Below are 24588 nucleotides of genomic sequence, written 5' to 3'. Positions count from 1 at the left end.
TCGCGATAATTTTCGTGTCCATTTTGTAACTAACGTAAAATGTCCACATGTTTTAACTGGTGATCAACGCAGTCTGACTAGTGGTCGTACACGTGCAATGGTACCCTGCATGGATGACCTAAAGGTCAAGTGTTTTAGGCTCGATTACGTCTTTTCCGAGATAAAGCTATTTTAAGCACCGTGTCCACCGCGCGCCGCTTTCGCGTCTCTGTGTAACGAACGGAGAAAGTTGCTGCGCGTGACAGCTTTCCCTCCAACAATCAGGAAAAGAGCAGCCAATATCCGGAAAAAGAGCAGCCAAAAGGTTTGTATCAACTTAAATAGATTTTATTTTCTGTATTTTTTTGTGAAAAGAGGTCAGATGGCATTGTAAAAGGGAAGATTTTAATGGATAGTCAGTGGGTGATTTTTGGGCTTTGTCGCGGACCGCTTGGATGGTTTCGTGTGAATCGTGTCCATGTTTAACGAACGGAAGAAAAAAATAGTAAACATCTGAAGTCCCGCTTGAAATCGCAAAAAGACAAATAATTTACACTTTTTAAGCTAAAGTCCATCACAAAAATGAACAAACTTAAAGAATAGCCTTGCCAAGTTCAAGAAATCATCAGTGTTTCACGTTCGTTACACACCGGCACTTTCGACTTCGCCCCATTCGTATTAAAAGTCGCCCCATTTGTCATCCAATAGTATGGGGGCGAGTTCGCAGTGAATTAAAAGTAAATGGAGCGAAGTTGATGTAACACGTAGGCAAGTGATGTTTACACAGATAGGGGAACTTGCCTTTGTGGAACCCCTGGGGTCTTGTTAGAGTTTTTTTTTTATGTTTCTACAAATCAAGCCACTGCCGGTTATGTTAAAAAAATTGTTCTATTTAAATTTTATTTTTCTTCTATCTTATTTCAGAAGCCAGAAAGGAGAAAAAGATTCAATGGTTGGATCAGATTATATGTCTGTAGATTCACATGTCCTTGTGAAAGAAGCTTTAGTAGTAATTAAATCAAAGATTATTCGATTTCAACCATTCCTGTTGCCATTTCTGTAATTTCAGGACCCCACAAGAGCCTGCCGATCGCCAGCTCACTCCAGGGGATATAGTTGTAGTCGCATTTGAAATTCATTTAATGAGATGTGCCATGTTCTTCAGATGGGATCGTCAGTGTATAGCCTCCATAATGAAATACAGTTTTTAAGAAACAAGATTAGAGTGAAAAATAAAATAGTCATTGACTCAATTTACTTGTTCCTCAGAATTGTTTAATGTTGCAAATGGTGCACATTTAAATATACATACATGTACTTAAGTTCACAATGTCAAAGATTTCAACTTCTGTGAAGCTCATGTGCAACCTTCTTGCATGCATATACATGTAGGGCATTTAAAAATAGGCTGAAGTGGCTTATCAGATATGTAGATCACAGAGATGCTCCCAAGAAATGAAAAAGCATGTGCATGTATTAACACCTGCACATAGTAACATAGGCAATTTTCTGAAGGTGAGGCAACTACCTTGAGGGCTCCAGTAAAGCAAGTCACAATAAACTTGTCACATGAAATGTTAGCTTTGATTCGAAATTTTTGGTGTCCGTGTCATTTTTGTAACTAACGTTAAACTACAGGACAAAGATCTTTGAAATTGAGGGTATCTGTTCTTTGGTTGTCAATGATAATGTCCTCCTTGAAGTACTTGCAAGCTTCGCAACCAGCTGTTTTCCTCAAGTCATCAAACTGCAAATCATTTAAAATTGTTGTGTGTGAAAAAGTACACTTGTTAACGTTAGTTACGGTGTCCACCTTATTAAGATATCGTAAAATTAGTAACAATTAACATTTTTTTTAAAGATGACTTTCAGAAAGGAGGAAAAGCTTAACCACAACAATACAACTCCACATTGTTTTTCTTTGACTTTTATTATTGCATGGTTGACTGCAAAGTGGACACCGTAACCAACGTTAACTTATGAGGCCCCCCTCTACAGAAAGCACTGCACGGAAGAAAATTTCTTGGGCCGATTATCTTCCCATTGCTGTTTTCTGATAGAAGGTGGTCCATTGTCATAATTTAAAAGTAAATTAAACACTTTTCACTAGATTGAATTTTTACCTATGTGTCCCATTTTTGTTGGCCAGTATTGTGTCCTTACACGTACGTAATAACCAAATATTTCTCCATAGCAATGAACACAAATTGTTCGGAACTGGGAGAATATGCTCATTGCATCCGGGTTATCGTGATGACCGAGCTTGTAATAACGGGAGTCGACTCTACGGTGATTGGCCTTTGTGTGTAGCCCAGAAATGAAAAGACTGAATTTGCATCATAATCACCAGCTTTACAATAGTCCCCACTTTGAAAAGAGGCAACGGGAATGTGGAAGCGTGAGTAGAGCTGCATGCCACCGAACAATCAGCCTTTTCACTGTGTAATTCAAAGCGTGCAGAACACGCTCGGCCACAAACCGAGAATTTGCAGTTTGGCAGGTAGCCTTCGTGGCCAAGCGAGGCTGGAATTCTTGGAGTCGGCTTTTGGAAAGAAATTCCCGTCGTCAAGGGTTAATACACAATGATGTCTTTGTTAACAGACTATTCTTGTTGGATGCAGACTGGTTCCCTGCCGAGCTAAGCTTCAAATCACATGTACCGTTATTGCTATTCAAAGAATCTCAGTTGCAACTGGTTATGAGGTCTGACGATCTAATGTTGGTACGGTCTGTGCGCATGTGAAAACACGAAGATCAGTCTTGGCATCCATTCCAATAGTGGTCAATTTGGGGTTCATCAAATTTAAGAGAAATGCAAATTTAAGATCAAGTGCAGAATGCAAATTCTACAAAGGAAAAACTTGTTCATTTCTGCATGTGTTCCCAATACAACAACAAAGGTGACTTATGACTCGGACTTTGACTTGACCATTGTGACTCTTGACTTGGACTCATACATGTACTTGATAGGCACCGTCGATATCATATTTGGGCCGATATCATGGATACCGATATGTCGGTTTTTATATCAATATATCGAATTTTATTCATTTTAATTTTCAAGGTATAACAGGCATGAAATGGTGGTACATGTAAATTGTTCTAAGAGTGCACCCCTACACCGTAATGGTGTGATCCAATTCACTTTGGCGATGTTTTCCAATATCGGTGTTGTGTACATTGCCAAGATGGGATGGGATTCACAATGCCATGCATTGGAATATCATCAGCACATGTTTTACCAAACATAAGTACCACGTCATGTACATGTCAAAGAACAGGTCAAATCATGTATTTTCATAATTAAAAACCTCACACAAGAGGAAAAAACACGTAATTGAATACATGTAGTTAATTTTTGTAACCCTGAACGGGGTGTCCCACAAAATGAGCAGCATGGTCTTGTATGGTGCCAGCTTAAGGGGGGCTGACTCACACAACAGGACGTGTTATCATGGTCAAGTCAACCAAATCGACCGAAGAAAATGTCATGCACATGCACAACCATATTGCGCTTTGAAAACAGGGTTGGTACATTGTACCTGTACATGTCATGTACACTCCTAACACATCTAGCAGGTGATCTCTCCCATTTGTTCAGTGTAACAGTAATGTACATGAACATACACATGTACTTTATGTACTGTACCTTTTTGTTAAATCATACATGTGACACATGTAGTCTACAAACCCTACCGTATAGTGCAATACACTGTACATGTACAGTGTACAAATGTAGCTGGAGGTTCCCCTTTAATAAACTTTATAAAGATGAGTGGGATTTGAACTGCGCCTCTGGAATACCATAGCAGTGCTCTACCAAAGGGGCTACCTAGCCCTACATGTAGGTTGGTGACTCTTCCCATTTGTCAATATCTTTATTCTGGGAAGCTAGTCATACCATCTTGAGAGTGTAGCATTTTCATACATTTATTTTTCATTCCTTTTCATGTTCAGTATACTGTACTGTCCATTTCTACTGTACCGGGTATTTATCATGCAAACTTAGTTTTGTTATGTTGACAGATGTGGGATACTGTGCCACTGTGTGGAACTCCATAGCTGCATGTACGTGAAAGCTTTGTGTGCAGAACCTACAGTATCAGTCGTTTCAGTGCAGATTTTCTGGTAAGTTGAAAACTGCATCCTTGGACTTGCATCTAAATGTACTCATGCAGTCGTTAACCACTTGATGCCGGATGACATGTCAACACACATACATGTAATTTTCCATATTTGTTCCATAATGTGTACATGTACTCTCGTTTAATGAATTTCTTCATTTCCACGGTTCACATATTAATGTGTTGTGCTTGATTGTGTCCAAGCATAGTTGCAAGGTCAAAGAATATACAGGTAAAATCCTGTCCCTAGCAGCTTTTTCAGGTAAGAAAATCTGATGTTAACCATGTTAACTGGTTAAACGTCCATGCCAAATCCTACAGTACTAGTATCACAGCACATCTGATATGACCCATCATTTTTTAGCTGAAAAACTTTTTAGGACCTCTGTGTGGCAAGCAAAGGAAAATGATTTTTCTTTTATGGCCTCTCAATGTCTGAGTACAATGTTTTTGGTACCCATGTGTAACCCGTGGTTCACATTTCAAAATAGCAGGAACCAAATTTCATATTATTTTAATTCCCTTTGAAAAAACTCTTGACTTCACATAATTCAAGATTTATAATACAAAAGAGATTTTGCTTTATTGGAGGGAAACGGCCGAGCCAATCAATACGAGAAATACAAAGTAAATGCAGGGAACACTAATTCAGATGGCCACAAATTGAAATATGAGGTTTACAGAAAATGCAGGATCCTGCTAAGTTAAAATACACTTTGAGCTCAAGAAAAAAAATTTGGCACCTATGTTCTAGATGTACAGATGAGTTGCGACGAGTTGTTTCAAGGTGGGACGACAGGAGTCCGTTGTGTAGTGTAGGCAGTCGGCAAAAGTGAAGGGCAAAGTTCAGCAGAAGAAATGTAACGCAAAAGAATACTTGCGGATCTTGCAAGGTTGATGCTGGTGATTAGTACTGCAGATGCCTTGGTGTACTTGTGCTGTGTCTGCAAGTCACAATATATGTTGCTTGGTGGCAGAGAGGCCTGGGGACAGCTCTTTAGGTGGACTACAGAAACCCCCGTCCGGCACCCTCTTTCAGAACATAGAGTCCAGTAACTAAGATAGAGAGCATAGTGGTCCATGCCACATTACTAATATAACCACATTTACAGGGTCAGACCAACGCAACCGACTTTCTATGAGTTACGTGCTTTAGTAGCTGTACAGTGTGTAGGAAAACCTCACAATAAAATACCCGTTTTTCAAGATTTTTGCGTTGGGGAGATGTTAATTATAAATAACGGTTTTGCCCTTACCCAACGTATATTAATAGGCACGGTATGCTCAGTGCTTGTCCGAGAGCTTGCGAAAAAACCTCACAAGCTTACTCAGATGGGACTCGAACCCATGACCTCCTGCTTACTAGTGCAGATGTCTTAACCACTCGACCACCGAGCTTGCCGGGGTCAGCTGGCCGGTCGGAGTCAAATGAAGCAGCGGGTACCGCGAACTATTTTCAAGATGTATTTTTGCGTTGGGGAGATGTTAATTATATATAACGGTTTTGCCCTTACCCAATGTATATTGATAGTTCGCGGTACCCGCTGCTTCATTTGACTCGTGGGTTCGAGTCCCATCCGAGTAAGCTTGTCAGGTTTTTTTCGCAAGCTCTCGGACAAGCACTGAGCATACAGTGCTTATAAATATACGTTGGGTAAGGGCAAAACCGTTATATGAAAGAGAAATATCTGAGGCATTGACCTAGAACAAATCTTAAAACAAGACAGGATTTCCCTGGGAATACATTTCTCAGTCCCACACATCATGAGGTACCATATAGGAATCAATCCAGGAAAGCTCCAATTCTTAATCAGACTGGTTATATATACAATGTAGGTATATATATAAATACAAAATCTAAGGCTTGACCAAGAGACAATTTATATATCTTACTTCTGATGAATTTAACATACATCAGAATCTATTGAATATTCACAAACCCTGTTCAAATAGACCATAGTCATCGGAAAAACATTACAAAAGCATCAGTCCAAACTCTAGGACTACAGTCAGTCTGTCACTTACACCGTGGATGTGATGGGTGATGAGTCCTGACTTACATGCACACATACTGTATATTCAAAATCTGCTCATATTTCTCAATGCATTGAAGGGCACAACTTATTCCCAGCCTCCACTAAGTTATAAGTCAAAGTGATTGGAAAGTACACTCAAACCACCTCAAATAATTCGCTAAACACGTCTTAAACTAAACGTAAAAGTAAAGCTTTCTGGGGAAACACCTCTTTTGGATCTAGTGTCAGAACATTACTGGCTAGTGGAAATGACGAGATACATGTACCAAAACCTTCAACATCATAAATTTGCTTGGACTTCTCAAAATATCCCAAAGTCCAGACTTCATAAAATCAATCGGTACACTTCTTTTTACAATTTGTAAGAGTCATAGTGAAAAATGCAATGACTAAACCCCAGAAAAGGTACACAATAGTATAAAATGATATAAGTAGGAACTCAAAGTGACCATACCTAAGATAGACAGCCAAGACTCCTGAACATAAGGGAAAGACTTGGATTTTGAGGTCCTCCAGTCCAAAGGAAAATAGTGCAGAGCGCAGACAAAATTCGGCAGGTATGTAGTCAACACAATGTCAAAGTTTGGAATGCCAGGCTTGCCAAAACTGTGGGGCAAACTGCCACCCAGAAAATGCCCTTCCCACATGACTAGCTCAGGCTCTCATTGGACAGCTTTAAAATGTCACACATGACCTAATACTGATTGGTCATTTAGTATCTAGGCAGATGAGCACTCAGCAGAAGTTCATGGCTTTCACAGCTTGAGTAAGGTATGAACAACGACTAGGGACTAAGTGTTCCAACACCCTGCTGATCTCCTGAAAAGTTTACTGGGAGTGTACGCACTAGTGTACTAGTCAGAGACTAGTCAAAGGCAGTGGATACAAAGAGCATCCTGTGATCTCCTAGGAAAGCAGGAATATTAAAGATAAACTGAAGGAAGAGCAGGCTATTTGACAAAAGGAATCGGCAATAGATCAAAGGTTAAACACTGGAACACAGCTTACCAGTGGAAAAGTCAAAAGTCCAGGAAAGAACAATTTAAGTATGCAAAAGGAAAACATAATCATAAAGAAATAAAATTTGAAATTGTAACCAAAGACCTCCTCTTGGGACGGGGTTACATCTTGGTCTTGACACCCGAGTTGACCGTCTAACAAAACTCGACTAAAGAGTAGGAGTGTCCGTAATAGTTGGCTGAGTAGTTATTGGACTTGCGGCAGGTTTGCCTGATTGAGAATTCTCAATCAATGGAGGATGCACTCCATCAGGGATGTGCTGAGGAGGTTGTTCATTGTCGTGAGCACTTGATGGAGAGGTAACAGGTGCTGGTGAAATGACAGGACTATCTGCTGTGGGCGCCTCTGTTGAATCAGTGTCAGGCAGGGAAAGGTTCAATGACACTGGAGATGCCATTGGGATTCTAGACGGCTCTTCGATGTCATCCAGGATTTCCCCACAAGGAGACGAAAGCTGTTCAGAGGATGGGTTTTCCTCAACATCACGAACTTCCTCACAAGAAGGTGCAGGATATTCTGGGATTGGTTCACCCACTTGTGTCAGAGGGACAAACTCTGGGGCCTCTGCATTAAGTCAGGATTGCAGCAGTTGTTTGGGGATGACTACAACCAATTCATCATCACTGGAATCTGGACTCCCTGACGAATCAGATGGACATTATGAAACCTTAGCTGTGGCTCTCGTGACGGGATGATTTGGTTTGGTGCCTGAATGGTGGGACTCTTCACCATTAAGATAGTCGATGGGCAACAGGATATTTCTGTGTAGGGTTCGGACACGCTCATCACCAGTCTCTGGTTTGACGCGATAGACTGACATAGCTGGACTGATCCGGTCTACAACTAAGTGAACTGTCGAATCCCAGTGATCGGCAATCTTGTGCTTTCCTTTTAGACCAAGATTTCGGACTAGAACCTGATCTCCAGCTGTCAAGTCATTTCCTTGCACACGTCCATCATGACATAAGCCGACTCAGCCGACTCTTTGGTTGCCAGGTGATATGCCCTCGCTAGTTGTTCTCTGAGGCCCTTGACATATTGGACATGGTCGCTGTGGGAAAACCTGTCGTGGTTCACACCGAGATGCAAATCCACTGGGAGTCTCGCCTCTGCCAAACAGAAGGAAATAAGGTGAAAAACCTGTGCTGTCATGCTTGTGCAATTGTATGCACGGACCAATGCACTGACATACTTACTCCAGTTGGCTTTCTTCTCATCCTCTAAGGTTTGGAGCATATTCAGCAAAGTACATGTACAGTTGAAGCGCTCTGGCTGAGGATCACCTTGGGGATGGTAGGGTGTCGTACGTGATTTCTTGATACTTTATGGTAGAAGAAGCATCAACTCCTTCACAGCCTTGCTCTTAAAATCATGCCCTTGGTGGGAGTGGAGACGTTAGGGCAGTCCGTAGTAAACACAGAAGTTCTCCCATAAGACCGTAGCTACAGTGCAAGCCCTTTGGTCTTTAGTAGGAAATGCCTGGGCATATCTAGTAAAGTGATCAGTCACTACCAAGATGGACTTATTGTTGCTTTGGTCTGCCTATAAGGATAGGAAAATAGCCTGCAAAACCAAGAAATGATCGAACCTGCAAGCTTGACATTCAAAGGTCTCGGCCATGTCTCCAGAGCACACATGTTCTCAGGATTGGTCTGCACACCTTTCTCTGAGACCACTTGTCCAAGATACTTCACAGACCTACAACAGAGTTAAAACTTCTAAGGAGACATTTTCAGTCCAAACTGTGCAAGGCGATCAAGAACCCTCATAAGTCTCTCTTCCATCTGGTCTAGAGATCGACCAAAATATGATGAGATCATCCATGTACACTAGTACTTTAGTCATGTTGATACCTGACATGCAAGTTTCCATCAACCTTTGGAAAGTTGCTGGTGCGCCCTTGACACTTTTAGGCATACGCTGTGACTGGTAGAAACCCAAAGGACAGATGAACGCTGTTTTCTCCTTGTCTTCCTGATGCATGGGTATCTGATAGAAACCATATTTCAAGTCGATCACAGAAAACCAGCTACTGCCATTCAGACAGTCAATCACCTCCTGTATGAGTGGGACAGCATACTGATCAGGGATTGTGCGTGTGTTGAGTGTACGATGGTCAATTCACATCCGCAAGCTACCATTTTCTTACGAACCAGCACAATCGGTGAAGCATATGGGCTGCATGACTCTGATGATACCGTTGTCTAACAGCTGCTGCCGATGTTGCCTCAAGTCTTTGAAGTCAGCAGGGGCCACTCTTCGTGATCTCTCCCAAAATGGAGTGCCATCTTCAAGGTTGATCTGGTGCTCAGCTTCTTTTGTGTGCCCTAAATCCCATTTACGACGTGAGACAACCTGCAATCTCAACCTCATTTTGTCAAAAATCCATTTCTTCCTTTCAGGGGGGATTGAACCCCAGACAAAAGGAAGATTGTCAAAATCAGGATCAGAGGACTTGGAGTTGATGGTGCTGCTCTTGGTAGCTTCGGCACCAAAATGTGCACTGGAAGCTTCCATGGGCTCCCTCACATTCAGAGCTTCATGACACCACTCTGGAATGAAACAGTCTGCCAAAGGACAATTTCCTGGACTTCAGTACATGTAGCTTGAAAGCAAGGATTACAGTTTCAGGTAACGTTGGTTTATGCAATGTGTATTCAACTGGTCCCCGTGAGAAAAGAAATGCACTTGACAGTGAAGACTCCTAACCCTATATAGACTTCCGATACTTTCAACGCCGTTTGAAGCATTTTGGAGGCGGATTTTTGAATCAGAAACTTCAAAATAAATGGATATAATGGTGGATATAATGGTGTGGGCATTGTTCGCGTTACGGAGGTATTTTTGAACATAAAACTTTAAGCCTTTTAACTTGTGAGATACGTCAACACTGATCTTGTCCGCACGTGATATGACAGCGCTCACCATTTGTGCACATGCATTCTGTGTGTACATGGTCATGCAGCATCCGGGACATTTCCTTTGAGCTGTTGCAGGTGCGTAGGTGGTTTGCAGCTCTGTCCTCTGTTCTGATGTTCCCCGTGAGAATGTACATGTATGAAGACTATTTGACATCTTTTTTGAGTTACGTGAACTGAACGGTGTACTTTTTCAAACATTAAAATTGACCAAGCATTTCTGGACAAGTGAGGGCATTTTTGCTTTGTAAATCCAGGAAGACATGGTAATTCCAAATTTGCTATCTGGGAACATTTCTGTGAAAAGGATTTCTGCTATATACTTACACAGCAATAAATTGCCAAAAAAAAAGAAATCTGCCATATAGCAGTAGTTAAAAAAATCTATAAATTTTCTGTGCACAAATCAGTGCAATATTGAGATTCAGTGCCTTGGATGACATCATAGTTCTGCTCATGAATATGCAAATATGCATTAGCATTAAACCCCCCAAAAAAGCATCAAAATATGGGTTAAAATTGCAAATCAAAAATTTAAAATAAGGTTAATTGAAACCCAAAGATGCAATTCCAAGGGGTTTTATTAAAATTTATTAAAATATTTCTCTTTTTTGGTTCCTTTTTAAGTGCAGCATCGGGTACCAGTTTCCAGGTTGTGCTTTGCCACGCCGCGCTGTGCGGCCGGCCACTTATACCACTGTTCCCTGCTGTCGCGTCAAACAAGAAGGCGTGTTCAAAACCTTAGTTTTATTCATTCGAATCATATTGATAAATACAGTTAAAGTTTATTAAAAAGTTAAAGGCTGGTACATGTACACCGAATACTAATCCACTGCATACAGTTTATACTGTACAGTACAGTACATACATGCAGTACATGTACATTGCCATAGTGTATAGCAATGCTTGCTGGTGCATGACGCCAGGCTTGCGCTTTATAAATGGGATAAGTGTCAACACGTATAACACAAGGTTCACCATAAGACAAGGTTTTTGGAGAGTCCCTTTGAGCTCGTAGTAACCGTGTTCGATTGTACACCGTTAACTTGTGTGTAAAATTTCAGGCACACATACCGCTACATGTATACAATGGGCCAATTCAATGACAGTGTGCATGTCATACGTATAACGTTTTGCCATGTACATGTGCACTGTACAAGTCGCATAAGAATTTAAGAGAAACAACACATTAAATAGCATTGGTGTTAAAATGGATGGCTTCTGCATATTATGATGGAATTATTCTGTAAACAGTTGGGCATTCTTGGAAGTTTGTGCAGCTAACAATGTTTGACTCATCCACTGAAAAATCACTGAAATTACACAAGTTCCACTTACTTCCTCTCAAACACACAGAAATGGTTCCTGCCATCCTGGGATGAATAAAGAAAAGTGCATTTTTGTCACACTGTGTTTGTGATATATGTGTTGATGCATGTTTCACAAGAAATTTTCCCAGCACAGCCCATCCCCTTTAATGACTGCTTTACTGTTGAAAAGAAGCAGTGTCATAAAAGCCATGATCCTCCTCGTCCGATAAGTTTTAAACTTATTGGACAGAATGCTGCATAGCCACATAAAAGCAACTTTTCTTAAAATCAACTGTATAAAATACGAAGCTACACCACAGATTTGTGCCCCAAGGCAGTATGCATCTGGACCCAGCCCGATTCAGCGCCTCCACCCAGCCATAAACTGGTCCTTGTCCTTCATTGTTGCAATCGTAGCACTGTGTCGCGGGTTGGGCACCAGTTGGATGTTGTTGAATGCATAATAATTGTAAATGGCATGTGGTTTTCACCTCTGCAAAGTTATTGATCGCATTGCGGAAAGATTATAAGGTTTTCTTCCAAAAAGTGGTAGTAAGTAAACAGAGAAACAAAGAAAGAATATCACAAGCGATTCTGACAAAAAAATTATTATTTAAAAAAACAGCCTCATATTTCATTCACGACAGCGTAAAAGTCCAACTGTCCAAATGAAAAAGTAGAATGCAAAGTGTGACATCATCCAAAATTAACCCCGTTTAATGTTATGCAACCGTGGACATGGTTTTTTTAATCGATAAATAAACAATGCAAATAGTCGCAACTATTTATTGACAGTCGCCACGACTACTGATATTCATTAGTTGCCCACACCTAAATAATATGTGTAAGTCCTCTCAAGGATCAAAATCGGAAGCCCATGAAATATGCAGCTTGTAAACATCTTAGGCCCACCAGCTTAGAATTTCTGTTTCGGGTATAATGAAAATGGCCTGCTGGCAGAATCTAATCACCTTTACTTTATACTACCTGAAGGATGTGTTTCAAATGGAGGGTCTCATGAGCAGAAAAGCCCTCAAGCAGGTCGGCCAATCAGCAGACTGTACACCCTGAAAAGCTACCATTTCTCACAACTACTTGTAGATAGGCAGCTCCCCGGGTACCGTTATTTCTAAACAATATTTTTCATTTTTCAATGGGCTCAGTTTAGACCTTCGTTACCCGGAATGTCCCTTCCCTCCCAAAGTGTAATATAACAGTGCTACTCTGCAACAGGATTTTCCATTCTAGTAAGAAAACACTCACCTCTGTTTACCTTCCCTCCCTGTTAAAAAAAAAAGACAAGAAAATTGGGAGAGAGACCTAAAAACAAAAAACCAAAAAAGCTAGGACGAGTGGTAGTGCTACATATACATGGCCTTGTATGGGGGGGCATGCAGTGGGCGTGGAGGGTGTGGCTTAGGTGATTTTTAGCGAGGTTTGATGCGCATGCATGCAGATATGCAAATGTACCCCGGTAGGTAAACAGAGATGAGTGTTTTCTTACTAGAATGGAAGATCCCGTTGGAATTTAGGAATTCTTAAACGAGTGTACACATCCTTTATGGAACAGATATGTGATAAAATTTTGTGTGTTTAAATGTCATCTGGCAACAAGTGGTTAAACAGGTGATATTAATGACCCTGGCTATCTTTGTAAATTTTAGAGCACAGCTGTGTTTCATGAAAATGCTCAAATGCTGGGCTCCTGTAGATCTTGTACCGGTAGTGAATGGCACTTGCTGTGCATTTTACTGAGTACATACACATGTATTTGTACTTTATCTTGGCCTTACAACACGTACAAGATGGTAAATCAGTTGAATAGATATACGTCTACATGTGTGAACATGAACATTTACAGTCGACTCTTACCGGTATGTCTCGAATTTGGCTATAACAAAACTCCAGTTATAACAAACACACATCTTTGGTCCTGGCAAAAATGTGCACATTTCTATTGGGAGAAAATCTGTTTGAGGGAAATCGTATTGTACAAAATTGCTGTTACAATGAAAGGTTTTTGTGACTCTATTGCATGAAAAGCATCTTTGACAACCCATTTATAAGAGCGTTTACAAATCATGGTGGTGAAAACACGTGCGCAATGCAGTTGAAGCAATGCTGCACTGGTTCCCACAGTGCCGAACCATCACTAAATAAGGTTTGGAAATGCAGCAACCAGTGCATGTACATGTACGTATACCAGGTCAAAACAGGGTTGTACATCGCACGCATTGTCTACGAATGCAGCTTTACAGTCACAAGTCAAAAAAATCAAAATTTCTGCAAATTCATTCACAGAAATTTTTTTTTTTAAACTTTACAAAACGAAGGTTTGGTACGTGGGCATTGCCGTTTGTAACTTTCTGGGGGGGCCTCTTCTGTTTTATGTCCTCTGTAGCCACCATCACTGTCTTTGCTCGACTCCCTCTGGGTCTAGTAATCCCAGAAGATGGCGCACCATTTGTCGGCTTACACAGGCCCTTATAAAGGGATCTCAGGGGTGCACTGAAGCAAATAATTTCACATTGACAGCAGTAATAAATCCCCATACTTCACAAACATTTAAAAAATACAACTCTCACAGGTGTTCTGGCTGCACAGAAAAATGATAATTGACATGTCTTCTTTCAGCTTTCAATTTTTAGTGGGTTGACCAATCAATTTTTGAGAAATTCTCACCCAAAGTAGACCACCCTAAAATGAAGGAAATTTCACTGCAAGGAAAAGTAGCCATTTGGAAAATGCATCAACCTGCAAAATGGCTAAATGCACGTAGTGCCACTTTTGGACCTGATTGCATCCAAATTGCTCAGAATTGGAAGCCCAGAGTCCGGGCCAGAGGTTCGGTGCCATATTTCTTCAATTCCCCAGTTCCATGGCTCTCAGGACCCTCTAATATATTTGTAGAATATTTTGAGTGTGTAACTTTTACTCAACGTAGTCACCAAAACATTTGTTGTAACTGGGATTTCATTGTAACAAGTTTTCTCCCCATAGAAATGTGCACATTTTTGCTGGGACCACAGATACATGTATGTGTTTGTTATACATGTAACTGGAATTTTCTTACAGCCGATTTTGTAATAACGAGAGTCGACTGTACAGCACATGTAGGAAAGTACAAACCAGTTGGAAATGTTATGTGTGCTGTATAAATGTACGTGTATATATGTGCCAATTACATTTTGTCCTCTTCGTCAAGACTCACCATGTACAGTATTACCATTTGCACCACCGTTTGAAGAAGTGGTTGATTCCTTCATTCATAAAATGCAAATTAGCCTTAGCATGCAGTGCACAACTCCCCCCTGGAACCACTTAAGCGTGACTTTGTTTCTTGTGTTTACCCGATAGTTGGGCACGCATGTTTGGGTATATGTACATGTACAGCTTTGTTTCCATGTGTTTTGCCTAATATCCCTTGATGCCTCACTTGTCTTCAGCCTACCACCCATCTTGATACCTCAGACAAGATATTCAATGTACATGTGTATCTTCAAAGAGACATGCTTCAGTGGTTTCGGGGGGGGTATTACACTGCATGCTAAGACTAATTTGCATTTAGACCTTTACATAATAGGAAAGTTTTGGTAGAAATACATGTACATACATGTGTACATGTACATCATGTATCGGTAGTTTAGCTTTATGATCTACATGTACCGGTACGTGTAGTTACAGTCATTTTTTCTGACAATTTTGCATGTGCATACGGCATGTTCTTCATAAAATGGACCAAAATGCAACTTCGGCTGTCATTTTTTCAAAACTTCTAAAAGAGTGACTTTGATCATGTAAAATACAAATTAGCACCTTCAGATTTATAAAAATAATTATATGGGGATAATTAGGCATAATAAGTACTTATGGTGGCCATTTGGTATTTCTTAGGCTTAGTGCAAATCAAATGGAGTTGAATTCATTTAAAGTTTTATGTCAAAGTGTTTACACCAGAGGACTTGATTTCAAAACTTCAAAAACAAGAAGGGGAATTCAGTATATTTTTCGACTTATGTATTTTAAAGCACCTAAGAAATAACTTTAAAAAAATATAAGCCACAAAAAAAAAGCTCAAAATTGACAGAAAATGATGAGAAAAGTTTGGCTCTCTTCATTGTCTCTCACTATACCAACATATTTGCCAGGTCTTGTATATTTCGACCACCAAAAATTATCTTTAAGTTTGGCTGCATCAAAAATTTATAATGAGTACAATATATTTATTGCGAATATTATATTTTACATGTTTGACAGAATTTTGATCACGTTTGATAATTTTGACAGAAACTGCATTATGTTCGAGAATACCGAAAATGCTGTCACATGTAGTGCTCGAAAATTCCATGCGCGATTTTCATTTTGCCGGTTATTTTGGGGAGAACTTTGCTGAAAATAAAATTAAAATTAACAACTCTGAGCATAGGCTTTTCATCTTGAATCGTATTTTATGTCTCGAACGTTATTTTTCCGCGAACGTTATTCAGAATGACGGATTTTCTTTTAAGAAAAATTGTTCCGAAGAGAAAAATCGTGGAACATCGCCATTCCGTGGAGGGGTTCATGAATATCGAATAAAAAAGAGGGCGCACTATCTGGGTTGATGTCAAAGGTCAAACAGGCCACAATGTAGCAAAATGTTTCTCTAACGTCACCGCGAGAGATTGATAGAAACCGCAAAATCGCCACGATGAGTATTTTGGACTGCAGTTTTCGGGAACATATTTGAAGAAAATGTGATCGGTCCAGTCGTAAAATGATGATGGTTTGGCGGTGCTTTTTTGCACTCTTTTTTTAAAGCTTGTGTTGTACATCGATATATGGATTTTACTCGCTTTTTTTGCAGTTGATTTTTTTGACACTAATGACAGAATCGAATGACATTCGGGACTGCTGACTTCTGAACCCGATTGATTGTGAGAGCTCCTTCTTAATTTCGTAATTATGGTTTTGATATGTGTAAATATTATCACCTTTCACCACATATACATCTGTGTAAAATAACCTCAGGGATTATCACTCCTCAGTCAATTCTGTTTGCTCGGATTTTAACAGGGAGTTCATGTCCCTCAAAATTGCTAACGTTCGAGACTCTAATTAAGTAACTCCAATTAAGTTGAAAGGTTGACACGGTCATCGTTGTTCCAGATATCAGCAATGACATCAAACATAAGAAATTAATTCACTGCTGTTCACTTCAGGAAATATAAACCCCCAAAGTTGAACATTATCTAATGGTCCATATTTTGAGGAACCTGCAATACATGTACTAGTATTTGCATATTATTGTTCATGTTTAGCAAACATTGAAAAGGAAATATAAACCCCCGCCTATTACAGAATATTGTAATTAGAAATTGGGCCGGGCTCTAATGATTTTGTACAGTGTGCTGACAGAAAAGGAGTAAAAAATGCACATGCACATGTACATGTACCATGTGTACTGTACATGTTCATGTACATTTTATGTATTGGTACAGTGTACATGTACATGTACCATCTGCTTACCATAAAAATGCACTGTAATATAGAACTTGGGCATACACGTATACAGCCCATGTTCCGATGCATTACTTGCAGTGTACCAGTACATGTGTTCATATACAGTACGTTGCATTTGAAAGTTAACGCTGCGAAAAAGAATGGGAAAAAAGTGAAAGGAATTCACATTCGCGTTTTGACTACAACTTTTCCCCCCTGCGAATTTGCAGCGAATCGGATGCGAAAAGGTCAAACGACGTGCGAAAACAGGGCAAAAATCATGCAAAAACAGTGCAAATCGTTTGTGAACACGGCGTGAAACATTCGCGAAAACATTGAGGAAAAAACAGTGTGAGAAAACAGTGTGAAAATTTTGGAAAAGCGGTGCGAAAGGTTCCGAAAATCATGCGGAAACTTGCAAAAACGAGAAGCATTGTGCAGCGAAAATGCTCAACACTTGCCACATGTGCATGACTATTATGCAGTGAAGAGTCCATTACGCAGGCTGCGCTGTGCTTGGGGCCGGTCGGGCCAACTCACCACGTGGAGTGTGCTGTTGTAGTCTAGTAGCGATTTCCTCGGCCGAGCCGTCTTGGCCATGCAGTGCGATCACGGGGATGTGCTCTCTACGGCGACCTGCGCTTGCGTGGCGCAGTTGTTTTCTTGGATTACTATAGATAAACACTCGTCAATGTTGGAGAATAAATGTTTAAAAAGTTGTCTGGATGTTGAGTGATTATTTTAAACAAGAGTCCCCAAGTTATCAAGTCACAAACCACATAAAATGTGTGTAATACAATAAACTTCACTTGCTCGGCTGTAGCGACATGGGTTATTTGCCCACTTTTTATTTATTTTCGCGGTGTAGTTTGGCACACAAAAATCAACAATGAAATACTACATGCAGTATTTTGTTAACGAAAGGTTTCGTACAATTGACAAATAAAACTGCTTAAATTGTACGTGTATTTTCATGAGCAAATCTCGTCTTTTCGCCGATTGTGTTTGGTGTGACATATCGGGCCAGTTTTCACGTAGGTTTCTGATGACATGTTACTTTCTGTGGTCACATGGTTATTGGAAAAAGTCAGCGATTGGACTATCCATGAATGGGCATGCAGTAGCAGTCAGGATGTCGCGATAGGTGTAGATGCAGTGTGTGCTTTGCTATGCAGTGCGGCATGCACAAGGTCCTGTGGCGGTTTTTGAAGAGATTTGGTAATTTTTTGTTATCAGCGTCACGAAAACGTCGAGATAACCGGATACAAGGCATTTATTTCGAAATCACGGTACATACATTTGCCAATACATGTAAACGTAAGTTACATACATGTACATGACAACATGTAGATACATGTTCATGTACATGTGCACATATGCGGTGCACATGTTGAGCATCCATGCATGGGTTAATTTTTAAACGCTTATAACTTATAATATAAGACGTGTTATAGAGCGCTATAACAGCAATCTATTGTAATTCAGCTGTTCGGTGTTCAGTGCTTGTCTCCAACCTCCACCATAGCCAGCCTTGATTTCTCCTATTGCATTGTATTTTGCTCAAAACCGAGAAACATACTGTGTTGAAATTTTAATGCTGTCTTCCTCGAGTAATGTGAATATTCCTTAGAATTGAAGAACTTTTCTGTCAGACTGATTTTCCTCCACTTTCCATATTCAGAAATGCACATGTTTGAAACCACAGAGAACAAAAACTTCCTGATGTCTACATGTACATGCACAAATACTACTAAATGAAGAAAGCTTGCAAAATTATTTCCCTACTACCAGAGAAAATCTATGAAAATTTTTTCCCTCTTGTGAGAAAAAGGGCAAAAATCTTTTCTCACTTGTGGGAAAATCTGTGAAAATCTTTTCCACTTGTGGGAAAATGTGTGAAAATCATTTCCCACCTGTGGGAAAATCTGTGAAAATTTTTTCCCATTTGTGGGAAAAAGCTTGAAAATCTTTTCCCACTTGGGGGGAAAATCTGTGAAGAATTTTCCCACTTTTGGCACACTTTTTCACAATTTGTGAAATGAAAAAGAATTCCCTTGGAAGAGAAAAAATGTGACAAACTTTTCCCATTTTGGTGTTGACTTTCAATCGCAATGTACTGTACACCTGTAAATGTTGGTTTACTTGAACCACCCCTCCCCCCAGCATACTGGCCCGTAAAGGGACATTTGGTATCAGTTGTCAACATTTATGTGTACTGTATGTATTCGTCCAACAGGTGTCAGACGACCTGAACACATCAAAGAAAGGGCAATTTCTGCAGTGAGACCCTCACTCAGTATGAGTGGGGGTGATGCTATGCTTAGTTGTCACCTGTGTGGTTACTTGGCTACATCCCCAGTCTATCTTGCCCAACATCAAAAACGCCACGGCTTAGAGTACGAGGGTCCTTGGCGCACTTGTGACCACTGTAATTTTGCAACGAGATCTGTACAAGAATTCCGGGCACATGCAAAACAACACACTCGTGAACTTCCCCAAGATTTTAAGTGTGTTGATTGTGGAAGGAGCTACCAGACACTGAAAAACTTTGAAAAACATTGTATTCAAGTCCATAAAAAGGATTTGTCAGCTATGGAAGAAGGACGTCAAACTGAAGGGAGTAGTGGAAATGAAACCACAGGTAACACATTTCAGTGCAGTGAGTGTGAATTCACATGCAAAAGCCATGGTAGCATGTGGTACCACCAAAAGAAGATGCATCCAACAGAAGAAGACAAACAAAAAGAATGGCACTGCTGTCAAATTTGTGGTCTGACATTTGTTTATAAGCAAAGGTACTATGCCCACATGGAACAGTACCATGCTCTCTCCATGGACGAACCTGTTGATAGTGAAGAAATGCCAGTAGATGATAGCTCTCCATCCCATGAAGGAAGCCAGTCCCCTACTGCAGAGAAGCATGATTTGACACCAGGCCAGCTTATCATCAAGTCAGAGGCATTGTCTGATGTTGAGCCAGATGGTGAATTAGAGCAGGAGGAAGGCACCTGGGTGGATCATGAAGATTCTAATGAAAATATGATGTTGTCCCGTAGTGAGATAGGTACAGTCCGTAGGCCCAGCAGTGAAGGCGATGTTGACATTGAGAACAGAAGTGCTGGGAATGGCCATCTTGATGACCACGATGAAGAGCCACCAAGTTTACGCCAAATGCTTGAAAGAGGCCCCAGCCCTGGGAGGCTTGTTGGTAATGATGATTCTCTTGAACATAGACAGGGGGGTGTAGGATTCCCTTGTGATGATTGTGACTTCGTTGGTGCCTCTTCAAGTGGGCTTTGGTATCATCGCCGTAAAGTACATGAGCCAAACAAAATGGCCACCTGTCCACACTGTGATTACACTGCAGTAAGTAGTCGTGATGTTCAAAAGCACTTACGAAAACATACAAATGAGCGACCTTTTGATTGTAAGTACTGTGAACGAAACTTCACTCAGAAAAACCATCTATTCAATCACATTATTACAATCCATAAGGGGGAAAAACTTCCCACAGAAGTTGCAGAAAGCAAAGGGGCTGCTTCCCAGTCACCTGAAAGTAACAGACCTTTCATATGCAATCAATGTGGCAGAGCCTTTGCAAGAAAAAACTTGTTGCAATTGCACAAAATGACCCATGGTGTTGTGCAAGATCAAAAAGAGGGAGAAGGCAGTGTTGATGACCAAGATTTAGAGGCAAGTACTGAGGCGTTACAAGTAGATTCAGATGTTGCTGGTCCAAGTGGCACACAGAAACAAGTCAAAATTGCCTTCGAAGAATGTCAGTGTACCATTTGTCAGAAATCTGGCCCAAATATGGTTGGATATAATTACCTGAAAGAGGGTCTTGCACCAAGCGGGAGAAAAAGATTTGAATGCACCCTTTGCCGCAAAGTATTTCCTGCCCTTTGTAAATGCCTAAGCCATATCAAATTGCTACATGCAACTGCCAGTGGAAACCCATATAAATGCAGAAATTGTGGGAAATGTTTCCTGGCAGTGACATCTCTATGTGGTCATATGAGAGCACATCGTGAACGCAAAAAGTTCAGCTTTCAGTGCGGCATCTGTGAAAAAGTTTTTCAGATTGGGGAAGCTCTTAAAAGACATGTGGTTGCCTTTCATAGCAAAGCTATCTCAAAAGAAGCACTGGCAGCTGCAGCAAAGCAGAGTTCCAAACTTAAACTGAAAATTAGACTCCCAAAACTTGCAGACAAAATACTAGCAGAGAAATTGGCAAGTGGTAGAGAAAACAGACTGCAAGATGACAAAATGAAAGAACAAATGGCAGGAGGTAAGAAGCGTGCTCTGCCTAAAACAATGACTTGCAATAAATGTGGCCAGAGCTTTACTCAAGGGAATTCTTATGTCCGACACATGTGTAAACACCTTAATATCGTACCCTTTGACTGTAAAAAGTGTGGGAAATTGTTTTCCTCTCAAGCTGTTCTGAAAGCTCACATGCAGCATCATAACAATGCCCAGATGTACCAGTGTATCAGGTGTTCATTTAGAGCCAAGTATCTTACTCAACTGTACACACACATGGAAAAGCACTTTGGGAAAGGTGTTCACGGTTGTGTGTACTGCACTACGAGGTTCACTAAAAAGTCCAACATCAAAAAGCACATCCTAACCAAACATCGTGGGAAGCGTCTGGCATTTGAGGACTACACTGCAACAGTTCAAGCAGATGATGAAGACACTCTGAACGAAGAGGGAGATAGACAGGAGGTGGTGCCTAATGAGTCAGAAATCATGGATTCTAGCCCACAACCACATCCAGTCAATGTATATCCAGCCCCAGCTGCAGCGAGTCCAAACAGATCAAATTCTTCTAAACAGTCAGTTGCTGGCAATGTGCGAGTGGAAATTTCACAGCCAGATAGCAGTCAGATTGCTGAAGATCGTCCCCCGAGTACATTAAGCTCAGAGGGATCAGTCCACACAAGTGTATCAGCTACACACAATCCAACTAAGAATAATACACATCAAGTTAAAGAGGCCAAAGCTCAGACTATGCCTTCTCCTGCCTCAAAGAAAGAACCAGTCTCAGAACAGAAATGTGCAGATTGCCTGTCCAAAATATCAAGCAATCTGAAATGCACCCATTGTGGTATAATATTTCTTGATATGGTCATGCATACCATTCACATGGGATGGCATGGTCGGAATGATCCATTTGAGTGCCACACCTGCGGTCGAAATTGTGGGGATAAGTATGGATTTATCACCCATATATTTAGAGAGCCTCACAATTGATAGCATTTTGAGAAAATCTGGAGGTGAAATAGCTTGAAACAGCCTATGTTATGATCATTTATGATTAAAAGCACTTTATGTGTCTGATTTTTTTGTCTTTTTTTTATTTTTTAATGTTTAATAATGTTAACGAATTTAGCCTGTAATGGTAGTTACCCGGTACCTCTGTGAAGCATGTCAACAATTTCTTTGAGAATTGACTGGATTTTTTAGCACCCTTGCATGTATTTGTAAGATAATTATTTGAAGTACTGTAAACTACATGTATGGCTTTTTTATATTTCTGGAATAATGGCATGTGCCATAAGTGTATTTGTTTTTTGTGGAAGTTTGCCCATGCTTGTTTCACTTGTACGGTTTGTTCAAAAACTGTTGGTTTTAGTGTATAGATACATTTACTTGTATATGAGCACATTTCAGAGTGGACATTCCCATTGAATTTTGCACTTGTATGAGGTGACAGCAGTAGACCATTTGTTACTTGCAAGTACATGTACATGTACAGTTCCAAATAGACGAGGATGATGTGTACCATAAGGTGGGAATTTTGACATCTATGTACATGTATTTGTAGATGATCTCACGAAAGCTAGACTTGCTAGTGTGCCGGTGTCTTTACTCAGTCTTTTCTTGGTATATATGTACAGAATTGCTTTGTTCAGGTAATGCTTGTACATGTAGTACTGTTATTATAGGTAGAGTGAAAAGCAGGAAAATGGAGATTTTAGAATTTGCTCTGCATAATCTTGTTGTGTTGTCAGCGTGTGCTTATCAAGGTTTAAGTTTACTGATGCAGTATGTCATAATTCTAATTAAGTACAGCTTGACTTTCTGTGGTTTAATCAAGTCCAGGGCCTCCAGGCAAGGTAGTACGCAAATGATACACTTCTCTTTTTGTTCCTGTCGATGAATTATTTCAATATTTCATTTATGTATTGGCTATTTTGATTATTTATTTTGGGGCTGTCTTTTAGTCTTCACTGGAAATGCTTGTAATTCAAAGCAACTTTGGTCTAGGAATACAGTATACAATGTACGTGTACATGTTTAATTAAGAAACCATGTCATGACATGAAATGATTTTTTTCTCTCCATGATTTGGACTGGTGTGTCTGAACCAAATACATGTATTCTTCTGGTCACTGACTCAAACATGATGGATATAATTTGAGCCTTGAACTCTGCAGATTGAATCGAAAACGGTTGTATTTCAATTTGCATGAATAACAAGCTGTCACTTTTATATGAAGAGATGTCTAGCATCAGTAAATTGTTCACAGTAAGTGAGAGTAGCAAATGATAACATCACTCCAGAACTAGAGATTGCTGGCAGCGGGCTTTTCCTAGAAATTGTGTATTTAGTGTGGATATTGCAGATTTGGACGGATAACATAGATGGCTGCAATCTTTTTAACAGTGTGTGACTTATACCAATGCATGTTTCATTCAGAAGCTGTGAATGAATGTAGGCAAGCCCTAGCTGTCAGCTATGTGGCAACGAAAAGTTTCTTTGGTAGCAGCTTCCTTTCCTGTATATATTCGCTAGTTTAGTGTAAGGCAGCCTGTGATCAAACATTAGAAGTCATGTTGATTAGAGATAACCGACACTATAAACATGTGCCAACGTTGATACCACTGCAGCAACAGGAGTTGAGTACATTTCTCTTTTTCTACCTTTTTCTTCATTGTCGTCTAGGCAGTTCCACACAAAAGTGGACACGTGATCACACTGTTAGTGTTACCGACCTTATCATTAAAGCCAATTCTTAAAAAGAGGTTTTTGAAAAAGCTTGAAAATGCTAAGTAGTACCACTACTTGTACCTTTAATTCCACTTTCATTTTTTGTAAAACACCTTTTTGTTCATCAATTACAACTATTAATGATAATAATTAATAATGTCATTGACGGTGTGACTTGATGCAACTTTTATGAGGAAATGCCCATCTGCATAAGTGTTCAGTGAGTAATGGAACTGAATTAGTAAACTTTTCACAATCCACTTTGAATTAAAACATGCAGGGTACCATCATGACTGTTTTTTTTTTTATTTGTTTGCCTTAAGTGCTGCCTTTCGTTTACTTCCCATGGATAAAATGAAATGAGGTTTTTGGCCCTTTCATAATTGTTTTCGATCATCTTTGTTATCGTTTATTTTAATGATAAGTTGCATTTTGTATAAAATAGACTCATTGTTCTGAGAACCTGTATCAAATAATAAATGCCAAATTGTTCCAAAACAGGCACTCAATTAAAGCCTGGGTTTATCATCCCTAACTGTATAAACTTAGGGTTGGTCTGATGTCTTCAAGGATGATGTCCTCAATTTCCCTTCAAAGATCATCACTTCCAGTGGCATATGGCGGGGACTGGGAGGGATATGGGATGATGTAAATTTTAAAAAATTGCACATCTGTGATATGTACACTTTACACCCTGAACCTAAGTTACGTCAAAACAGC

At 40.1% G+C, this 24588-nt stretch overlaps 1 protein-coding gene across 1 annotated transcript in view; it reads left to right on the top strand.

Moving 5' to 3' along the window:
* Window positions 1-24366, top strand: part of LOC110987628 (uncharacterized) — a 28272-nt gene extending 3906 nt beyond the window's left edge. Inside the window, exons 2-3 of the mRNA XM_087136786.1 lie at window positions 4006-4107; window positions 19105-24366. Coding sequence (XP_086992912.1) covers window positions 19167-22127 — 2961 coding nt within the window. The 5' untranslated portion in view covers window positions 4006-4107; window positions 19105-19166 and the 3' untranslated portion in view covers window positions 22128-24366. The remainder of the gene's footprint in view (window positions 1-4005; window positions 4108-19104) is intronic.
* The last annotated feature ends 222 nt before the right edge of the window (window positions 24367-24588 follow it).

Source organism: Acanthaster planci, linkage group LG05, assembly GCF_054643075.1.
Source record: "Acanthaster planci isolate LZ-2023a linkage group LG05, COTS_SCS, whole genome shotgun sequence".
Classification (NCBI taxonomy): domain Eukaryota; kingdom Metazoa; phylum Echinodermata; class Asteroidea; order Valvatida; family Acanthasteridae; genus Acanthaster; species Acanthaster planci.
Note: the sequence above shows the minus strand (reverse complement) of the source record. Positions and strands in the feature narration are given on the sequence as shown.